We start from the raw sequence: 15,845 nt of genomic DNA, 5'->3' as shown, positions 1-15,845 counted from the left end.
AGTCAGCTGGGTACTAAAGCAGTATAGAAAGGATTATGCCCTGCACTACAGGCAGTAGTCACTTGATAAAAACAATGCAGTGCTCTGTTCATTATCATGAAAAATCAGAGAGAAAGTAGCTCTGAGATCTGATATTGTATTTTCAATTCAATAACAAAATGAACTCAAAATAAAGGATAACCAGGTTTGTTATTTCAATCTTTTTTTTATTTAAATGTTTTATTTCAGGTATTAATATAGAAAAAAACAAAATACGAATTATACCCAAGTAGCATAAAGGCATAACGATCCATTTTCTTTGGCTGTTCAGATCACTATAACCTTGCTAAATTTGTCTAAATTACAGAATCAGCAAAACATTCATTCAAGTCACTACCCAATTTATAATACATTATTATACATTATTAAGGAGCGGTTCTTTCTACGACTCCTAGCTTTCTTTTTCCATGACTTACTACTCCTCTAAGTACTGCCATATAGCTGTAAACCTTTTTATACTCCAGACACGAGTCTGAATTTGAGTATGCTTCCTCATATTTCTTTGTTCTTAGCATCTTATTTCACCAGTGGGAGGCTTATTGCTGATTCTGCGATCATCCTATTGACCAACAACATTTCCATGGTTCCTCCAGTAACCAAGTGTCGTGCCAATATATCCTGCAATGCGGCCTGATAATAGACCTGAAAATTAGGAAGTGTCAGATCCCCTTGGTTTCTGTTCAACTGCATAACTGAGAGCCTTACCCTTGGGTCTTTCTTCCTCCATATAAAACATCATATCATGGAATCCAGTTTACGAAAATAAGAGCTGTTTATTCCTATCAGTACATTATTGAATAGAAAAAGAAAAAGCGGGAGAGTTGACATCTTGATTAAGGAGACTCTTCCTATCAGAGACAACGGGATAACTATCCATCTGTGGAAAAGTGCTTGTACTTTTGCAAGCATCCTAACATAGTTAAGGTTAAAAAAAATTCCATAATTCTTCATGACATAAATTCCCAAATACCTAATGGGTTTGGATGAATTAGCTTCCTGTTGCAAAGCATGTGGAAGATTCTCTGTTACTGCATTAAACAGAAGAACTTCTGTTTTACTTTTGTTAATCTTGTATCCCCCTATTTGAGTAAACTCATTAATCTTATCCAGTACTCTTTGGACATTGTCGATCTCTGTTTTTAAGTATAAAATTATGTCATCAGCAAAAAGCTTAATTTTGGGCATAGCTGCTATTGATGACATAATTTCAATCCAGCTACGTATTATATGGACGAGGGGTTCATAAAAAAGGCAAAGAGTATAGGTTAGAGAGGACATACCTGTCTGGTGCCTCTTTTAATCTGGATTGAGTCTCTGACCTTTGAATTAATAACAATTTGGCATAGGCACCCTGAGACAACTGCCTTATCATCGATGTCAATTGGGAAAGGAAGCCAAATTTGGTTAGGCTGTATTACAAGGCTCCCCAGTTGACGAGATCAAAGGCTTTCTCTTTGTCTAGCATTATCATTACCGCAGGGATTACATTGACTGAGAAATACTTGATTGCATGTATTAAAAAAATTGTATTAGATGTCATCTGCCTACTAGCTACAAAACAGTTCTGGTCTTTATGTATTAATTGTTGCGCAACTGATGTGATCCTGAAAGCCTAGACCTTTGTTAACATTTTATAATCTGCATTCAGCAAACTGAATGGGGGATATGCATCTGGTTTCAGTGGATTTTCATATTTTTTCTAAAAACTGACTATTGCTAATTCTTTGAATGTTGGAGGTATTTCTGCTCCCTCGAGTATTGGATTACATAATTCCATTAGCTTCCGCAAACTCTTCACAGAAGGTTTTAGAAAATTATATTGTAAAGTCATCGCCCCGCAAGCTTTTGCACTTGGCAGTCTCTGGATAGCTCCCTTAATCTCAGATGACATAATCTTCTGTGCTATATTGTTTTGGACCTTTAACAGCATTTTTGGTAACGTGATTGACTTGTATCAAACTCATAAATTCTAGAGTTATGAGACATAAATACTTGAGCAATGTCCTTGTCCTCAGTAACAATTGTGTTTGTCTCGGGATCCTGAATTTGATGTATAGTCTGTTTTTCGTAGTTTATGTGAGTGGTCCAAGCCAAGTGCTTACCTATCTGTAGTCTTTCTTCATAAACCTGCTGCTGATAAGCCCTCGAGCTAGTTTCTTCTTCAAGAATAAAAAAATATTTTAGCTTAACCTTCATTTGATTGATTATGCATTGCTGCTTCCTGTTCCCCTACTTTCATTTGCCATCTTAAGTTTTTCAAGTTTAAGTTTCCGCTGTCAAGTCAGTGATACTTTAAAAGAAATAATTTTCCCTTGGCTGTAGATTTAAACGCCTCCCATACATAGAACAGAGATGCAGAATTCTGATTGAGCTGGAAGAACTCCTGTGTGAATTTATTCATCTCTGTGACCCACTGCTGGTTACTAAGCAAAGATCTATCAAGCTGCCATCTGGGTCTCTCTTTGCTAGCCGCCTCAAGTTCTGTCATCCCCACTGAACGGTCAGAAAATGCGTTTGCTCGGATATATGTGCCAGCCTTCTTCAACGTACGAGATAATAGTAAAAAGTCTATCCGGGAGGCAGTTTTATAGCGATGTGAAAAACAAGTATATTGAGTTGCTACAGGATTTTCTTCTCGCTGAGGGTCTATTACCTGGAAATCACATTTTATTATAGTCAAAAGTCTTTAATTTTAGGTTTTAGTTGCCTTTTCGCCCGTTTAGAGGTATCTAGTATTATATCTTGGATATAATTAAAATCCCCTCCAATAATAAAAGGGCCCATGGCACTCATTGCTGTAATATAGAGTTGCATTAGTGGCTCTACTTCATCCATGATTGGCCCATAGTAATTAACCAGATTAACTTAAGCTCCTAATTGTAAGACTTTGACTCAGATTCACCTCCCCTTGGGGTCTCTAATGACCTCTATTATAATTCAGTCGACTATATTGCCACCCCTCTGACTGCCAACCCGGAGGAGGCGAATAGAGCTGCTAAGTACTGGTTTGGGATATATATTTTGGGGGTATTACTCTTTAGATGGGTTTCTTGAAAGTAAATGACATCAGAATTCAATTGTAACAGTCATTTTAGCATTGCCTTATGTTTCTGTCTGTTTGAAATGCCATTTGCATTGCAGGAAATAATCTTAAGATTCACCATACTTGTTAGTTAGCTCATTAGTGCCCCTTACCCATCCATACCCAGTCTCAGCTACTTCATAGAAAAACCTGAATTTTCTCAACCTTTTAGTCCCCCCCATGTGCTGTCCCTTACTCCAACCCTGAGCCCATTCCCATCCTTCCACTTCCTCCCTGAGTGATCTCGACTCAAGGCCCTCCCGCCTAGGGGCTCTCAAAGCACTGCCCACCCTTAATCCCACCCAGTGATCCTCTCACTCTCTCCCAAGCATCCCTCCACTCTTTCTCCCACTTGGGTGCCCTGATATGGCACCTGGTCACCGGAAGTAGCAGATGGTATTAACAACATATAGTAATTAAGTGTGTTGTGCTCTGTGTGATATGCCAATATTTACCAAACATTTCAGTGGAACTCAACCCACTAGATACTACCCTCCTCAACCCACCCCTCCCCGTTATGTATAGAGTTCAACAAAGTTTTAGCCGCATCCACTGTGTGGACTATATTTGACTGGCCCTTAAAGAAGACTTTTAGCTTTGATTGCTGGACGAGCCTAGCCTGTGCGCCTGCTTTTTTAAATGCCGGAATCATTTCTATTAGTTCCCTCCTCCTTCGTGCAGCAGCAGCTGACATGTCTGAAAAAATTCTACAAGTGTAATCGCCAGGGATCTGGTGTACTCTGTTCTTAATCGCCTGATGTAAAATGTGTTCTTTAATATGAAAATCACCAAAGTTCACCAGTATTGTTTAAGGGTATTTAGCATTAGGTAGTTGCAATGCTGGTACACGATAATGGAGAGATCCTAGTGGCTGGCCGCCAGCTCCAGGAGTATATGTTGTTGAATAAGGCCTGTAATCAATTTTAGGATAGTCTGCCCATTCTCGCAGCCTTCCGACATCCCTGTGAACCTTAAATTCGATCTGCGTGAACGATTCTCTGTGTCTTCCATCCAGATCTGCAATTCCAGCAAATCCGCTTGACATTTGGATATTGCAGGCTCCAGGTGTACTCGACCATCTTCCAAATCTGAGACTCGCTGTTCTACCTCCATGATACGCGAGTTAAGTTGCTGGATGTTCGCATTTAGCAAGTTGAGCTGTGCCTCTGTTTTGTGATTCGGTTCCATTTGTGAAAGTTTTAAGGACTTCAGCTTGTTTAATATTTGAGGAAGCAGGGGTTCCAAATGCATAGAGCTTCCTCCTTCAACTCGCTCGTCTTGCTCCTCCTGGGTTGTGAGTCTGCCTGTTGTCTCTCCTGCCCCTACTGACTAGTCCTGGTTTCCACGTGACTCTCAGAGCTCATGGAGGGGCTGGTGGCACTTGCCTCCCTAACGATACATATATCTGAGCTGTGCTGGACGGAAGGAGAGAGGGTATCTGCTGCAGAGACTAAAGTATGGCTGGAGGGCTGGGGTCCAGTAAAAGTCTCCTTTGGTCCCCTGCCAGCCTCGCCGTCTAATAGCAGTATAGCGGGCATAGCTACTTAGGGCCCCCACCACTCTCCTGGTAATCACCATTGTCAAATACTCGGCTTGTTCCTGGTTTTAGCTGATTACATAAATCAAAGTTATCAGGTTTGTCTTGTATCTCTTGCTCTTTGTCCTCCGTCCTGATGGACCCCCTTTCTGATGGGGCATTATCACAGGGGTTTGGCTGAGCTGGGTCGATTGAGCTGGGCACCAGAACAAGGTGAGATCTAGAGCAATTGATGACCGTCTGCTGAGGGCCGCTTGTATTCGTACTGAACTCAGTGTTCGCCTTCTTATCTGGGGGTATAGGATGCTTATTTTGTATACTCTGCACTGACCTAAGAGTTTTTTGTGACAAATGGCTCTTACTCTGAAGGTCTCGGGGAGTACGCCACATTGCTGGCAGGAGATGGCTCCCCAGAACTTAGGAACCTCCTTCTGAGTAGACGGAGACACCTTGCGGCCACAAGTCGCACCTGTGGCTACACCAGCCACTTCCGTGACTCCTCACCATGCTCTGCAGCCTAGCAGGGAGACCTAACGTCTCCTCCTGCTAGGGGAGGTGTTCTCCACTGTGTTTGCAGATTTATATTTTATTGTTTTGAAGGCGGAGGGGAGGGGGGTTCCTGTATGTCTCTTGTGGGGAAGACCTCTACCTCCTCCCCCCTCACTTAACCTGCCGCCCCTGTGACTCGTATCATTGCCCCCTCTCCTTGATGTGCTGTTTTGTTAATATATATATATTTTTTTCATTATTTGGTTATTTTTAGGGGGCCAGCGGACGGGGTTATATCTTTGCCTAGCCGTGCATCCTAGCTTGGAAGGTTCCGCTCATCTTGTGGACCGCGAGAGTGCTCTTGCCATGGGCCACTTCCGCCTCCACCCACCTCTCCCCTCTATACCTTCATCCAATGCGTATTGCTGCACACAGGGCAGGTCCCTGTTTTGACACAGGGCCCCCACGGGTTCCAGGCTGCCTCCTCCTTCGAGCCAGTTTCGCTGACTTACACCCGGCTCACACAACGGGACCACTCCTCTTAATTGCGGCTCCCTCTCTGCTTTGGCCGATGACTGACCTGCAGAGCAATACAGGAGCTCCTACACGGCAGAACCCTCCATAGAGCAGAAGAATATTATTTCAATCTTATGTGATTCTATGCAATTTACGTTCACCTTTTATGCACTGAAGTGTGTGCATGAATGCTATGAAAGTTAGTTGCTGTAATATTGTGCCAACTTCTTGTATTTTTTTGCCCTTTTAAAAGCAGAAAGTATCAGTTCTGTGAGGAAGCCAATTAGTTGAAAGCCCACTGACCATAGCCTTCTTCTGTACTATGTAATTTGTAACTCTGGAGCAAGATCAATCACCGGCACCGGGCACTTTCATAGTCATACTATGCTAAATCTGCAGTTCTTGCTCATTGTGCATGCGTAAAATGTGCAAAAAAAACGCTATCATTTTTCCGCACAGAACTCTGTTTGGGGATGAGACTTTTAATTTCCTTATGAAACTCTTCCCAAATGGATTGAGAATGGGATTCCCTATTAGGAATGCTGTTAGTGTTCCTTCTGGACCTGACATTTAGCTACCTTTAAATGACTACTGATTTCTGATTTTGTACTCTGTATCTGTGCTTTTGTGGCATGTACTGATTTACCCTATATTGCCTGTTTAATATTTCATAATAACACCCTTTAACACCCTTTAACATTTTATCAAACTAGAACACAGTGTCTGTGTGGTCCCAATCACTATTTTGATAAACAGTTTTTTTGGTCCTGATGTCATTGAGGATGTTGTCTCTTCTAACAAGTTCAAGGGGCTGGAACCAAATCACCAGAGTTAAAGTTGGGGGGAATTGAAATACTGGGGTTCAGAAAATTATTGGGATTCCGGCTCCCACATATATCCTACACAGTAGTACACATACAAGAGTGGCAATCACAACCACTGTTGCAGAGGTCATCACTCAGAAAAGATAAGAGAGGCAGAGTCTCAGGCAACAGCCACAATCCTCATCAGTGTGAACCACAAAATGTATCTAAATTAACCTGTGCTTAACCCTCTGGTAGATTGGCACAAAAGCAATCAAGCTTAACTTAAAGGTAATATGTTAATATTTATGTAGCACTTAAACAGTAATAATGTGGAAACAAAACTAAAGAAAAATTCACACCACTTTAAAAATATAGAATACATTTTAATTAATTATTTGACACCAAAACAACAAAAATCAAATCAGTAGCAATAGTGTTCATATTTTGTAAAAGTTTAAGGTAGAAAATAACGCTCAAAAGTTGAAAGTGACAACCACAGACATTTAATCGCATAACACCTGGGCAAAAGTGAAAGTTATGGCAACTGCGATGGAATGGGGTTTGGATACGCAAAGTGGATTGGGTCTATGCTTTCGTTCAGACCTCTAAGAAACTTCAAGAGAAATGTGTCTGAGAAAGTAAAGCTCAGGGGAACAAGGCAGCTGGCAGTGTCTAACAAGGAGGCATCATTGTCGGAGAACCGTTGGCAAAGTTGAAGTGGAGATTCCTTAGTTCAGACTTAGGGGAATATTTATGAGCCCCTTGAACCACTGTAGCATCACTTTTTGTGATGCAACAGCTTTGCAAACCTCCAAATCATATGTATGGGGCCACAAACAGCCACTTTCTATTGCTTTGAATAGTGTCATAGATATAGAAAAAGGCAACTCAGTACAAATCTCTGTGTTGCCTTGCTCTGCATTAGGGAGGCATTCCATGAGCATTGTGGTGGGTGCTCCCAAGCAACGCCCAGGAGTAATCTGAAGAGTGGGTCCGACGGTCCCATTTTTATAACTGGTGCCTCTTTTGAAATGGGTAAAACACATGGAGGCTTCCCCCCCCAGGCATGTTTGGAATTTCGTGTGTACTAACTCTGGCTCCAGGCTCACCACACATATAAAATGCTAGTATGAGGTTCTTGATGTGTGAGCAGGGCCCACCCTTTTAATGTGTAAGTTGGGCTGTGCACAGCTTCACATATCCCTATCTTTCTGACATAACCCATTCAGACACTGCTGGTCTCTCTATTTTGTTGCTGTCTGGGAGGAATATACAAAGGCCAAGTGGTACTCATACCTAGTCATGTGTCCCACAAACAGGCTGTAGGCACCAAATGATTAGGAAAAAAAATGGCATATTTTTAAAAGTGGCATTTTCAGAATTTTGACTTAGAATCTGACTTTACCTCAAAAAATATTTTTAATTCACAAATCCTCAGGTACCAACCCTGACTTTCCCACCTGCTCCCAATCAAAGGTTGGCACTTATTAATTGTCAGAAGATAACTCAATGTTATCCAGTAGTGCAAAGTAAATGTGTGGATTTTTCACTACCAGGATATGTAAAACTTAAAAGTACATGTCCAGCTCTTTAATTACATTTCACTCTGCCCTACAGGCTGTTTAGGGTCCACTGTAGGAATTAAATATGTATTAAAAAGGGAGTTTTACGCTTGGTAAGGGGGCTATTTTTCTAAGTCAAATTTACAGTTTAAAACTTCTGGCAAGCTGCAAAGGCAGGCCTTAATCATTGTTTTAAAGTGCTACTTAAGTGGTTTGCCCAATAAGTGCTGAAGGATCACTAGTAACATTTAATTATAGGCCCCAGGGATATTGTGTGCCAATTTACTCTGGACTTATAAGTAATTTGCATTTGACAATCAGGTGTAAGCCAATTTTACATTGTTTAGGAGCATGAGCATCAGTTCTTTAACACTTGTTAATAGTGATAAACTGCATATGCATGAAATCAGTCATTAGTCACCTGCACACTGAAAAGAGATATTCTGTAAAGCTTCCACAATTGTACAATACAGGACTGGAATTCATGATACATAATTACAACTATTATGTGCTTTATGTGATTCAAGTATTAGTTTTTTTGTAGGTGGTTGCTAGGCTGGCCAATGCAAAGGTTTCTAATACTGTACACTTGCGGGCATAATAACAAAGGTAAATCTATATGTAAAGACTTACTACAAGTAAATCAGTTCAGACTTTTCAGTTACTTTGCAAACTTTGCTTATTCACAATTAACAAGTGTAAAGTTACTCAAAAGTGTAGACTGAAAGAGGAGGTGGAGTCTTTAAAATCATCAAGTATTACCATAACTTTACTACTAATAGTGAGTTTATGACCATATATGATGTTCTGCACACTTAGTGTAACCTTCACAATTGGGGAGAGATCTCTGTATGTTAAAGTTGAGGAAAAATGTAAACATTTTGTTAAATAATACTGTGATTAAATTTGACATATTTTAAATGCATACACATATAATACAATAATACAGCATTAATACCCTCATTTTAAAACAAAAATGCATTTATTTTAATACAAATATTAAAATGTAATACTTTTCTGAAGTTTAATTTAAAAATATCCCCACCTATATTTTAAAAAAACTATCGTGTATTTAAAATTATTAAAAGTGATGTGTTAGAACTTGGGTTTCTGGTTGACAGAGGTATGCACCATGATCAAGCAGGAACCCCAATCCTACTCAAGGTAAGTCACAAACACACCGTAAATTAACCTGTGCTCACTCTCTGGTATCTTGGCACAGAGCAGTCAGGCTTAAGTTAGGAGGCAGTATGTGAAGTCTTGCAATACCTTAAACAGTAAAACAGTAAAAACACCACACAAAAAGATACCACACCTGGCTAGAAAAATAGAACTTAATATAATAAATATTACACGAATAAGATAAAAATCCAATAAGTAGAACTTGACTTGAATTTTTAAAGAATCAACTGTAGAAAAGTACTTAGAAGCAAGAAGTGCCAATTTGGGATATCTGGTTGCACCAGAACAGGACAACGTTAAAAGTTCAGGTTCACCGGGATGCAGTGGAGACAGGATTCAGGGACCCACTTTGGCCCACTGAACAAAAAATACCTTGATCCTGGTTGCGTTGACGTCGAGGAAGAAACAAGTTGCAGCTGAGGTAGTTTGCTGGTTCCGATCCTACAACAGAAGAAGGTGCATCAGTTCTCTCCACTCAAAATCGACAATGTGTCCATCCAAGACTTATTAGCTGGTCTGAATGCAATGCATCAGCTCTGCTCCTGTAACAGAGGATGCATCAATTCTGAGGTTGATGTGCGCCAGGCCCACTCCACACGATGACGAGGATGCACCGGTTCTGATCCATGCAAAGGTGAAGATACATCCATTTCAATCCCTGCAACAGCAAAGATGCTCTAGTTCTGATAACAATGTCACTTCCACCAACACAGGGCTGGATAAGGAACTCCCAATCACTCCTAGCGCTAACATCTTGTAGCCTTCCTCCTTGATGCTGGCTCTCACCCTGCCTGGCAACCTCAACATTTTGTTCTTTACAGGTGGACTGTCTCCAGTGTCAATATTATGAACGCACAGATGCGTGAGTCCACAGGTGAGTGAAAACAGGGAGAAAAACTGTTCCAGCAACTGGTCGCAGTCACTCTCCTGTCCTGGGGTCAGGGTTGTAGAGAGGGGGACACCCTCCACTGACCCATCATGTTGCTGTGCAGAGAAGAGGTCAGGGACAGGTTCTTTCTTCTGTTCCACCCTGTCATCTGACACGAGGAGCATGCTTATGTCAGACCTTTCCAAATGAATTTCGATGCCAGGAATAACACAGGAATGATGGAGGAAAAACAGGAGCAAAAAATGGAGTCCAATTAGAAGACCAGCCGGAGCGTGACCACCACAGGAGAAGTGTTGCAATGCAAAGAGAAGAAAAATCAATCCCCTTATATACACCTTGACAGGAAGTGACAAACAGGAAGAAGTAAAACGGCCATCATGGATTGGGAAAGGGGCTATCGAACCAGATAGGAAAAGGCACCATAGTAATAAGGGAATCAGATGCATGCAGGGAACAAGAAAGAGAAAGGTATACTGGGAGAAAGAAATATGGCTTCACCAGAGCGAAAAAGGAAAAAGAGAAGGCCCTAGAATGGGGCACTAGGTAAGTGGAAGGGCCGAGGAGGTGTGCAGGCACCCCACGACAACACCTGTGCCACGCATTATACATGGCCAGGACCGACGCCCAATCCTGGGTCCCTGGCCTCGCGGCAGCAAGGAGGACAGAGCCCGATTGGAAAAAAAGTCTGCGGCAGGCCCTGGGATGCGAAAAACGCACCACAGCTCCCACCGCGGGACGAGCGTGAGGTGCCGTGGGAGCCTGCGGCATGACACTTTGCCACATCCATTCTGTCAATAAAGGCAAGAGGGAGGAATTGCAGGAAGCTAATTTGTGATTAGATAACATACAAACAGAGCAGTCAGGCTTAACTTAAGAGGCAATGTGTAAAGTATTTCTGCAATACGTCCAACAGTAAAACAGTGAAAACATCACACAAAAAGATACCCACTTGGTTAGAGAAATGGAACATAATTTAATAAATAAAACAAAACCAAAACAACAAAACTCTAAGTGGTAGAACTTGAGTTTTGAATTTTTAAATAATAAACTGTAGAAAAGCAATTGAAAGCAAGAAGCGCCAGTCTGTGATGTCTGGTCATGCTGGACTGGGACAAAGTCAAGAGTCCAGGAAGAGAGCAATGGAGATTGGGCCAGATGCAGGAACCCCAGGAGGCCTGCTGAACAAAAAGTACCTTGATCCTGGTTGCGTTGATGTCAAGGAAGATGCAAGGTGCAGCTGAAGTGAAGCATCTATTATGATCACACAACAGAAGGAGGTGCATCAGAATTCTCCACACAAAGTCGACAATGTGTTAGTCCAGGGAGTGATGCTCTGGTCCTAATGCAATGCATTGGGTCTCCTCCTCTAGCAGAAGATGCGTCGTTTCTGATGGCGATGTGCTGCTTTTGAAGTTGATGCACCAGACCACCTCCACGCAGCGGCAAGAATGCACCAGTCTGATCCACACAAAGACGAAGATGCATTAGTTCCGATCCCCACAACCGCCAAGATGCACTGGCTCCAATGAGGGTGTGTGAGTTACCTGAAGAAGCACCTTAGGTGTCACTTCCAAGGGTTCAGGGTTGGGCTGGCACCACTTGACAGGGCAGACTCAGAGATGGTAGATTCAAGGTACAATTGCAGGTAGGTTGGAAGTCTTCTATGTCCCTGAGACCTCAGAAAACAGGGGACCGGACAGATGCCCCTTGGAGTCATTATGGGTTCTGGGTTAGAGAGATGCAGATCCAGTTCTTCTCACTCCCAGGCAAGATGCAACAGGCAGCAGGTCAGCACAGCAAAGAAGCAGAGTAGCAGTCCAGCAGAGTGGCAGTCCTTGTAGAATCACAGCAGTCCTTTTTCCTGGCGGAGTATCCACAGGTCTGGAAGTGAACTTAAGTGGTGGGGTCAGAGGTCCAGTACTTATACCCAATTGTGTGTTTGAAGTGGGGGAGACTTCAAAGAAAGGTGTTTGGAGTGCACCGAGATCCTCCCTTCTTGTCATGCCTCCAAACTCACTTCAGGGGGTATGTAGCTCTTTGTGTGGGAGGCAGGACAATCAAACAATCAATGAAACAGCATTGTTGAGTCTGTTAATCACCTGTGAGGAAATCCAGGGTCTGAGTAACATTGCTGCTAAGGGGCTCAGTTGAACAGCCAGGTCTTGAATGCCTTTCTGACCTCTGGAATAGGGGATAAAGAGGGGAGGTTATTCCAGGTTTCCACCGGTAGGTAGAAGAAGGAGCATCCTCCACTGTTGCTTCGGCGGATGTCAAGGGTGTGTGTGAGGGAAAGGGAAGCAGAGTGGAACGCAGGTGAATGTAGAGTTGGTTGAAGTTCAGGCGGTGGTTGATGTATGCTGGTCCTTGTTTGTGAAGGGCTTTGTAGGTGTGGATCAGCATTTTAAAAGGCATCTCTTCTGAATGGGGAGTGTGTGGAGCTCCTTGAGGTGGGGGTGGTCTGTGCCACTTGGGGCAGTCAAGGATGAGTCTCACTGCTGTATTCTGTATGGTCTATAGTCTCTTCATGAGGTGCATGGTTATTCCTATGTAGAGTTGGTTGTCGTAGTCCAGCTGACTGGTGACTAGTGTTTGAGTGTAGGTTTGTCTGGTGTTGACAGGGTGCCATTTGAAAAACTTAAGGAGCATGTGAAGAGTGAGGAAGCAGGCAGAGGAGCCTGCGTTAATCTGGATTTTCATGATGAGCTTACTGTCCAGGATGATGCCAAGGTTGCAAGAATGGTCTGTCGGAGTGGGTGTCCGCCCTAGTTCAATAGGTCATCAGGAGTCCTACTAAAGGGAGGTGCTGTTCCCAAAGATCAGCACTTCCATTGTCTGTGATTAGTTTTAAGCAATTGTTTTTCATCCAGTCGGCAATGCCCATCATGCACCAGTGGAACTCTGAGCCCTCCACTCTGCAGCACATATAGAAAGAGGAATATGCCTCCCACGGATGTTATTGTTCAGGAACATGCCCCTTCCTGCACAGAAACAATCCTGTGTGCAATGCATGCACTCTTGCATCATTGTGCAAGGTTGCCTACTTTAGCACTAGGCAGCCAAAAGGGTTCCAGCACACGGGAAAGGACAGGAATGTGACATATTGCTTTAAATACAACGCTTTCCTGTCCTTTCCCTGTCATGCAGTGCAGCGCAGCACGGTAAATTGCTGCGCTACACTTGGCCATTGATATGCCTCTAAATGTGCACAGGAGCAAATTGAGGGTGGTGTTTACTCAATTGCATGGCCCTATACAACTAAGGGTATCAGTTACCCTTGAAATTGTCAGGAGTTGCTCTGACTGTGAGCCACATGGAAGTGGTGCACACAAAGTGTACACCCACCCGAGGGTGCTGCATGTGGGGTGGGCATGTGGGTCTGAGAACCTCAAAAGGCATCCACCTCCAAGCAGATGCAGTCGCTCTTTGCACCACCTGCAGAGAGAGATCTGCCCCCCTTTGAAATGCAAACTAGATTGTCACCTACAGAGAAAGATGGACTGGTAGCTTCCAATAGCAAATATGCCGATCACTAATGCTCTGTACCAAATGCACTGGCAACAGTGTGCCATAGCTTAGTTCCCAGCTCCCAAATATGAGAGCACATAGAAACTATCTGAACATCTGTTTAACGTTCTTTATTATACATTGAAAACTAAGGGCAATTCTGTTTACCCTTGAATCACCTAGAATATCTTCTGTTGGCACTGTTGTACGTAATAAAACAGTCCGTTAATACAGAACTCTTAGTCATAATAGACATGTTAAAATTAATATCTAATTGATTCAGCTTTGCAACAAATTGGTCACAATTCTAAAGGTTTTAAAATAGTTTTTTTCTGGCTTTGTAATCACGGAATTTAATCGCTGTTACTCTTACTTACGAACTACAATTGGATCAAAAGTAACAATTGGTAGTAATGTTCCCTGTTTGTAATTGCATGTAGTAAAATAGCTTCAGTAACGGTAGATACGGTTGCAGCATAACCGCTAAGTCGCTTTTGAAGGTCTGTGCCACTGGAGACGAGGTGTTTCATGAATTATTTGATGCTACATTAATTAGTCCCACGGCTTTGGTTAAACGGTGTGCACTATATTTGTTTTTTTCAGATAACACCTCTGTCTGATAATGACTTTGGGCGTTACAACTGTACTGCCACAAACAGAATAGGAACTCGGTCTCAGGTTTATATTCTTGCCTTGGCTGGTAAGTACAATATTTGGCTGAATGGAACTTAAAAAAAATATGTAATCAAACGTTTATTGTGTTTGCAGGGTAAATGTCTTCTGAATGGATAATCATACATATGTTTTCCTTTAGCTAAGATACATTTTCTGATTTCACAGTTGCAATTAGTGACATAAGAATACATCGTTTTGTTCTTTTTGAAAACTCTTAACTGAGTACCTACTTTCCTAATTAGATGGGTAGAGAATTCTCGTGCAATAACAACTCACCATACTCGGGAACGGAGTAGTAGAATAAATAAATAAATGCGGAGAATGAAGGGCTAAAAAGGAAAAAATGCACTCTCCATTTTAAAAGGATGAAGATGTGCACTGCTGTGCTGAGATACTGATTCGCATACAACTATGTATTTTTTAATCTTTACTGATGCATTTCAGAAGTATGTCAAGCGTCTACTGGATTACTCTTGAATTCACGGAGGCCTGTAATAGTAAGACTAATCAAAATGTTTGTGATTGGGCCCATATTTGTAATTTCTCTCTTCAACTGAACTCTGGGTAATGGACAGATAATCAAAATCGATCATTTATGGGCAATAGCTACTGATGTTCTTGTGGTGCTTTGGTGTGTTGTCTTCTTTTGACGTCTTGTCCTTATGACCTCTAAACGCCTCTCCCTTTTTTCTGATTTTGTGCACCAATTGTGTTTACTCTTCCTTGATAAGAATGAGTAGTGAAAGCAGCACACTGTGGTAGTGACAATTCACTTTTTTTGTGGCAGTGTGCTGATGTTGTGTTTACTACCTGTCCTGCTAATCTGTGCTACTTAGAAAAGCAGTTCTTTTGCTTCTGTTGCACAGTAGTCATCAGCGTTGTTCACTTTGATGGGGTGAACCTACAGTCAAATGATGCAATGCAGCTGGGCAAAGTAAACATAGGGTTGTTTAGTTTTTTTTCTACTTTTCTTGGTCAACCAGAAAAGGGTAGAAGTGGCACAAGTGTTAGCGCGTCTGAACTTAATAAGTAAACTTGCAAGGGGACGCGAGTAGGTCGATGAACCTTTTGACTCGTAATTGAGATGTTCTTACCATAGCTCCAGTACATAATCAATAGTCAATACAAAATAATAAATAATCACTAGTAATCAATAACATCAATAATCAATGGAGTCAGCAATTGTCACTCACCATGATCTTGTAGTCATGAATAAGCACACCTTTTAGTGGAAGTTAGAATATTTATTTCCCTCTATTAACAATGCTAGAGTCATATAGATTAGTCTCAAAATCAGTTGGAACACATGCAGAAACAACACTGGCTGTCCAAAGCGGCAGAAGAAACGTAATCTAATCAAAGCTTGAACAACAACACATTCTAAGGTTATGATGCAAACAATAACAAAGTCAACTGTGTCAATGTAATTATATACATGACGTTTAGCAAAGAAATTAATCAAGCATTAGTCCCTGTTATTGTAATTTCATTAGTGAAGATCCTTATCTAACACCAGATTAGCATCAGCATGTTTGGGCTTCATGCAAAACAATTTGGCAACACA

At 41.9% G+C, this 15,845-nt stretch overlaps 1 protein-coding gene across 5 annotated transcripts in view; it reads left to right on the top strand.

Annotated features, from left to right (window-relative positions):
• The window catches only part of NCAM2 (neural cell adhesion molecule 2), a 1,466,086-nt gene that overhangs the window by 1,090,160 nt on the left and 360,081 nt on the right, over positions 1-15,845 (top strand). For all 5 annotated transcript variants that reach the window (XM_069204093.1, XM_069204094.1, XM_069204098.1 and 2 more), the window contains one exon: positions 14,210-14,306. In XM_069204093.1, the coding sequence (XP_069060194.1) occupies positions 14,210-14,306 (97 nt within the window). The remainder of the gene's footprint in view (positions 1-14,209; positions 14,307-15,845) is intronic.

The sequence above is a fragment of the Pleurodeles waltl genome, chromosome 8, assembly GCF_031143425.1.
Source record: "Pleurodeles waltl isolate 20211129_DDA chromosome 8, aPleWal1.hap1.20221129, whole genome shotgun sequence".
Classification (NCBI taxonomy): domain Eukaryota; kingdom Metazoa; phylum Chordata; class Amphibia; order Caudata; family Salamandridae; genus Pleurodeles; species Pleurodeles waltl.
Note: the sequence above shows the minus strand (reverse complement) of the source record. Positions and strands in the feature narration are given on the sequence as shown.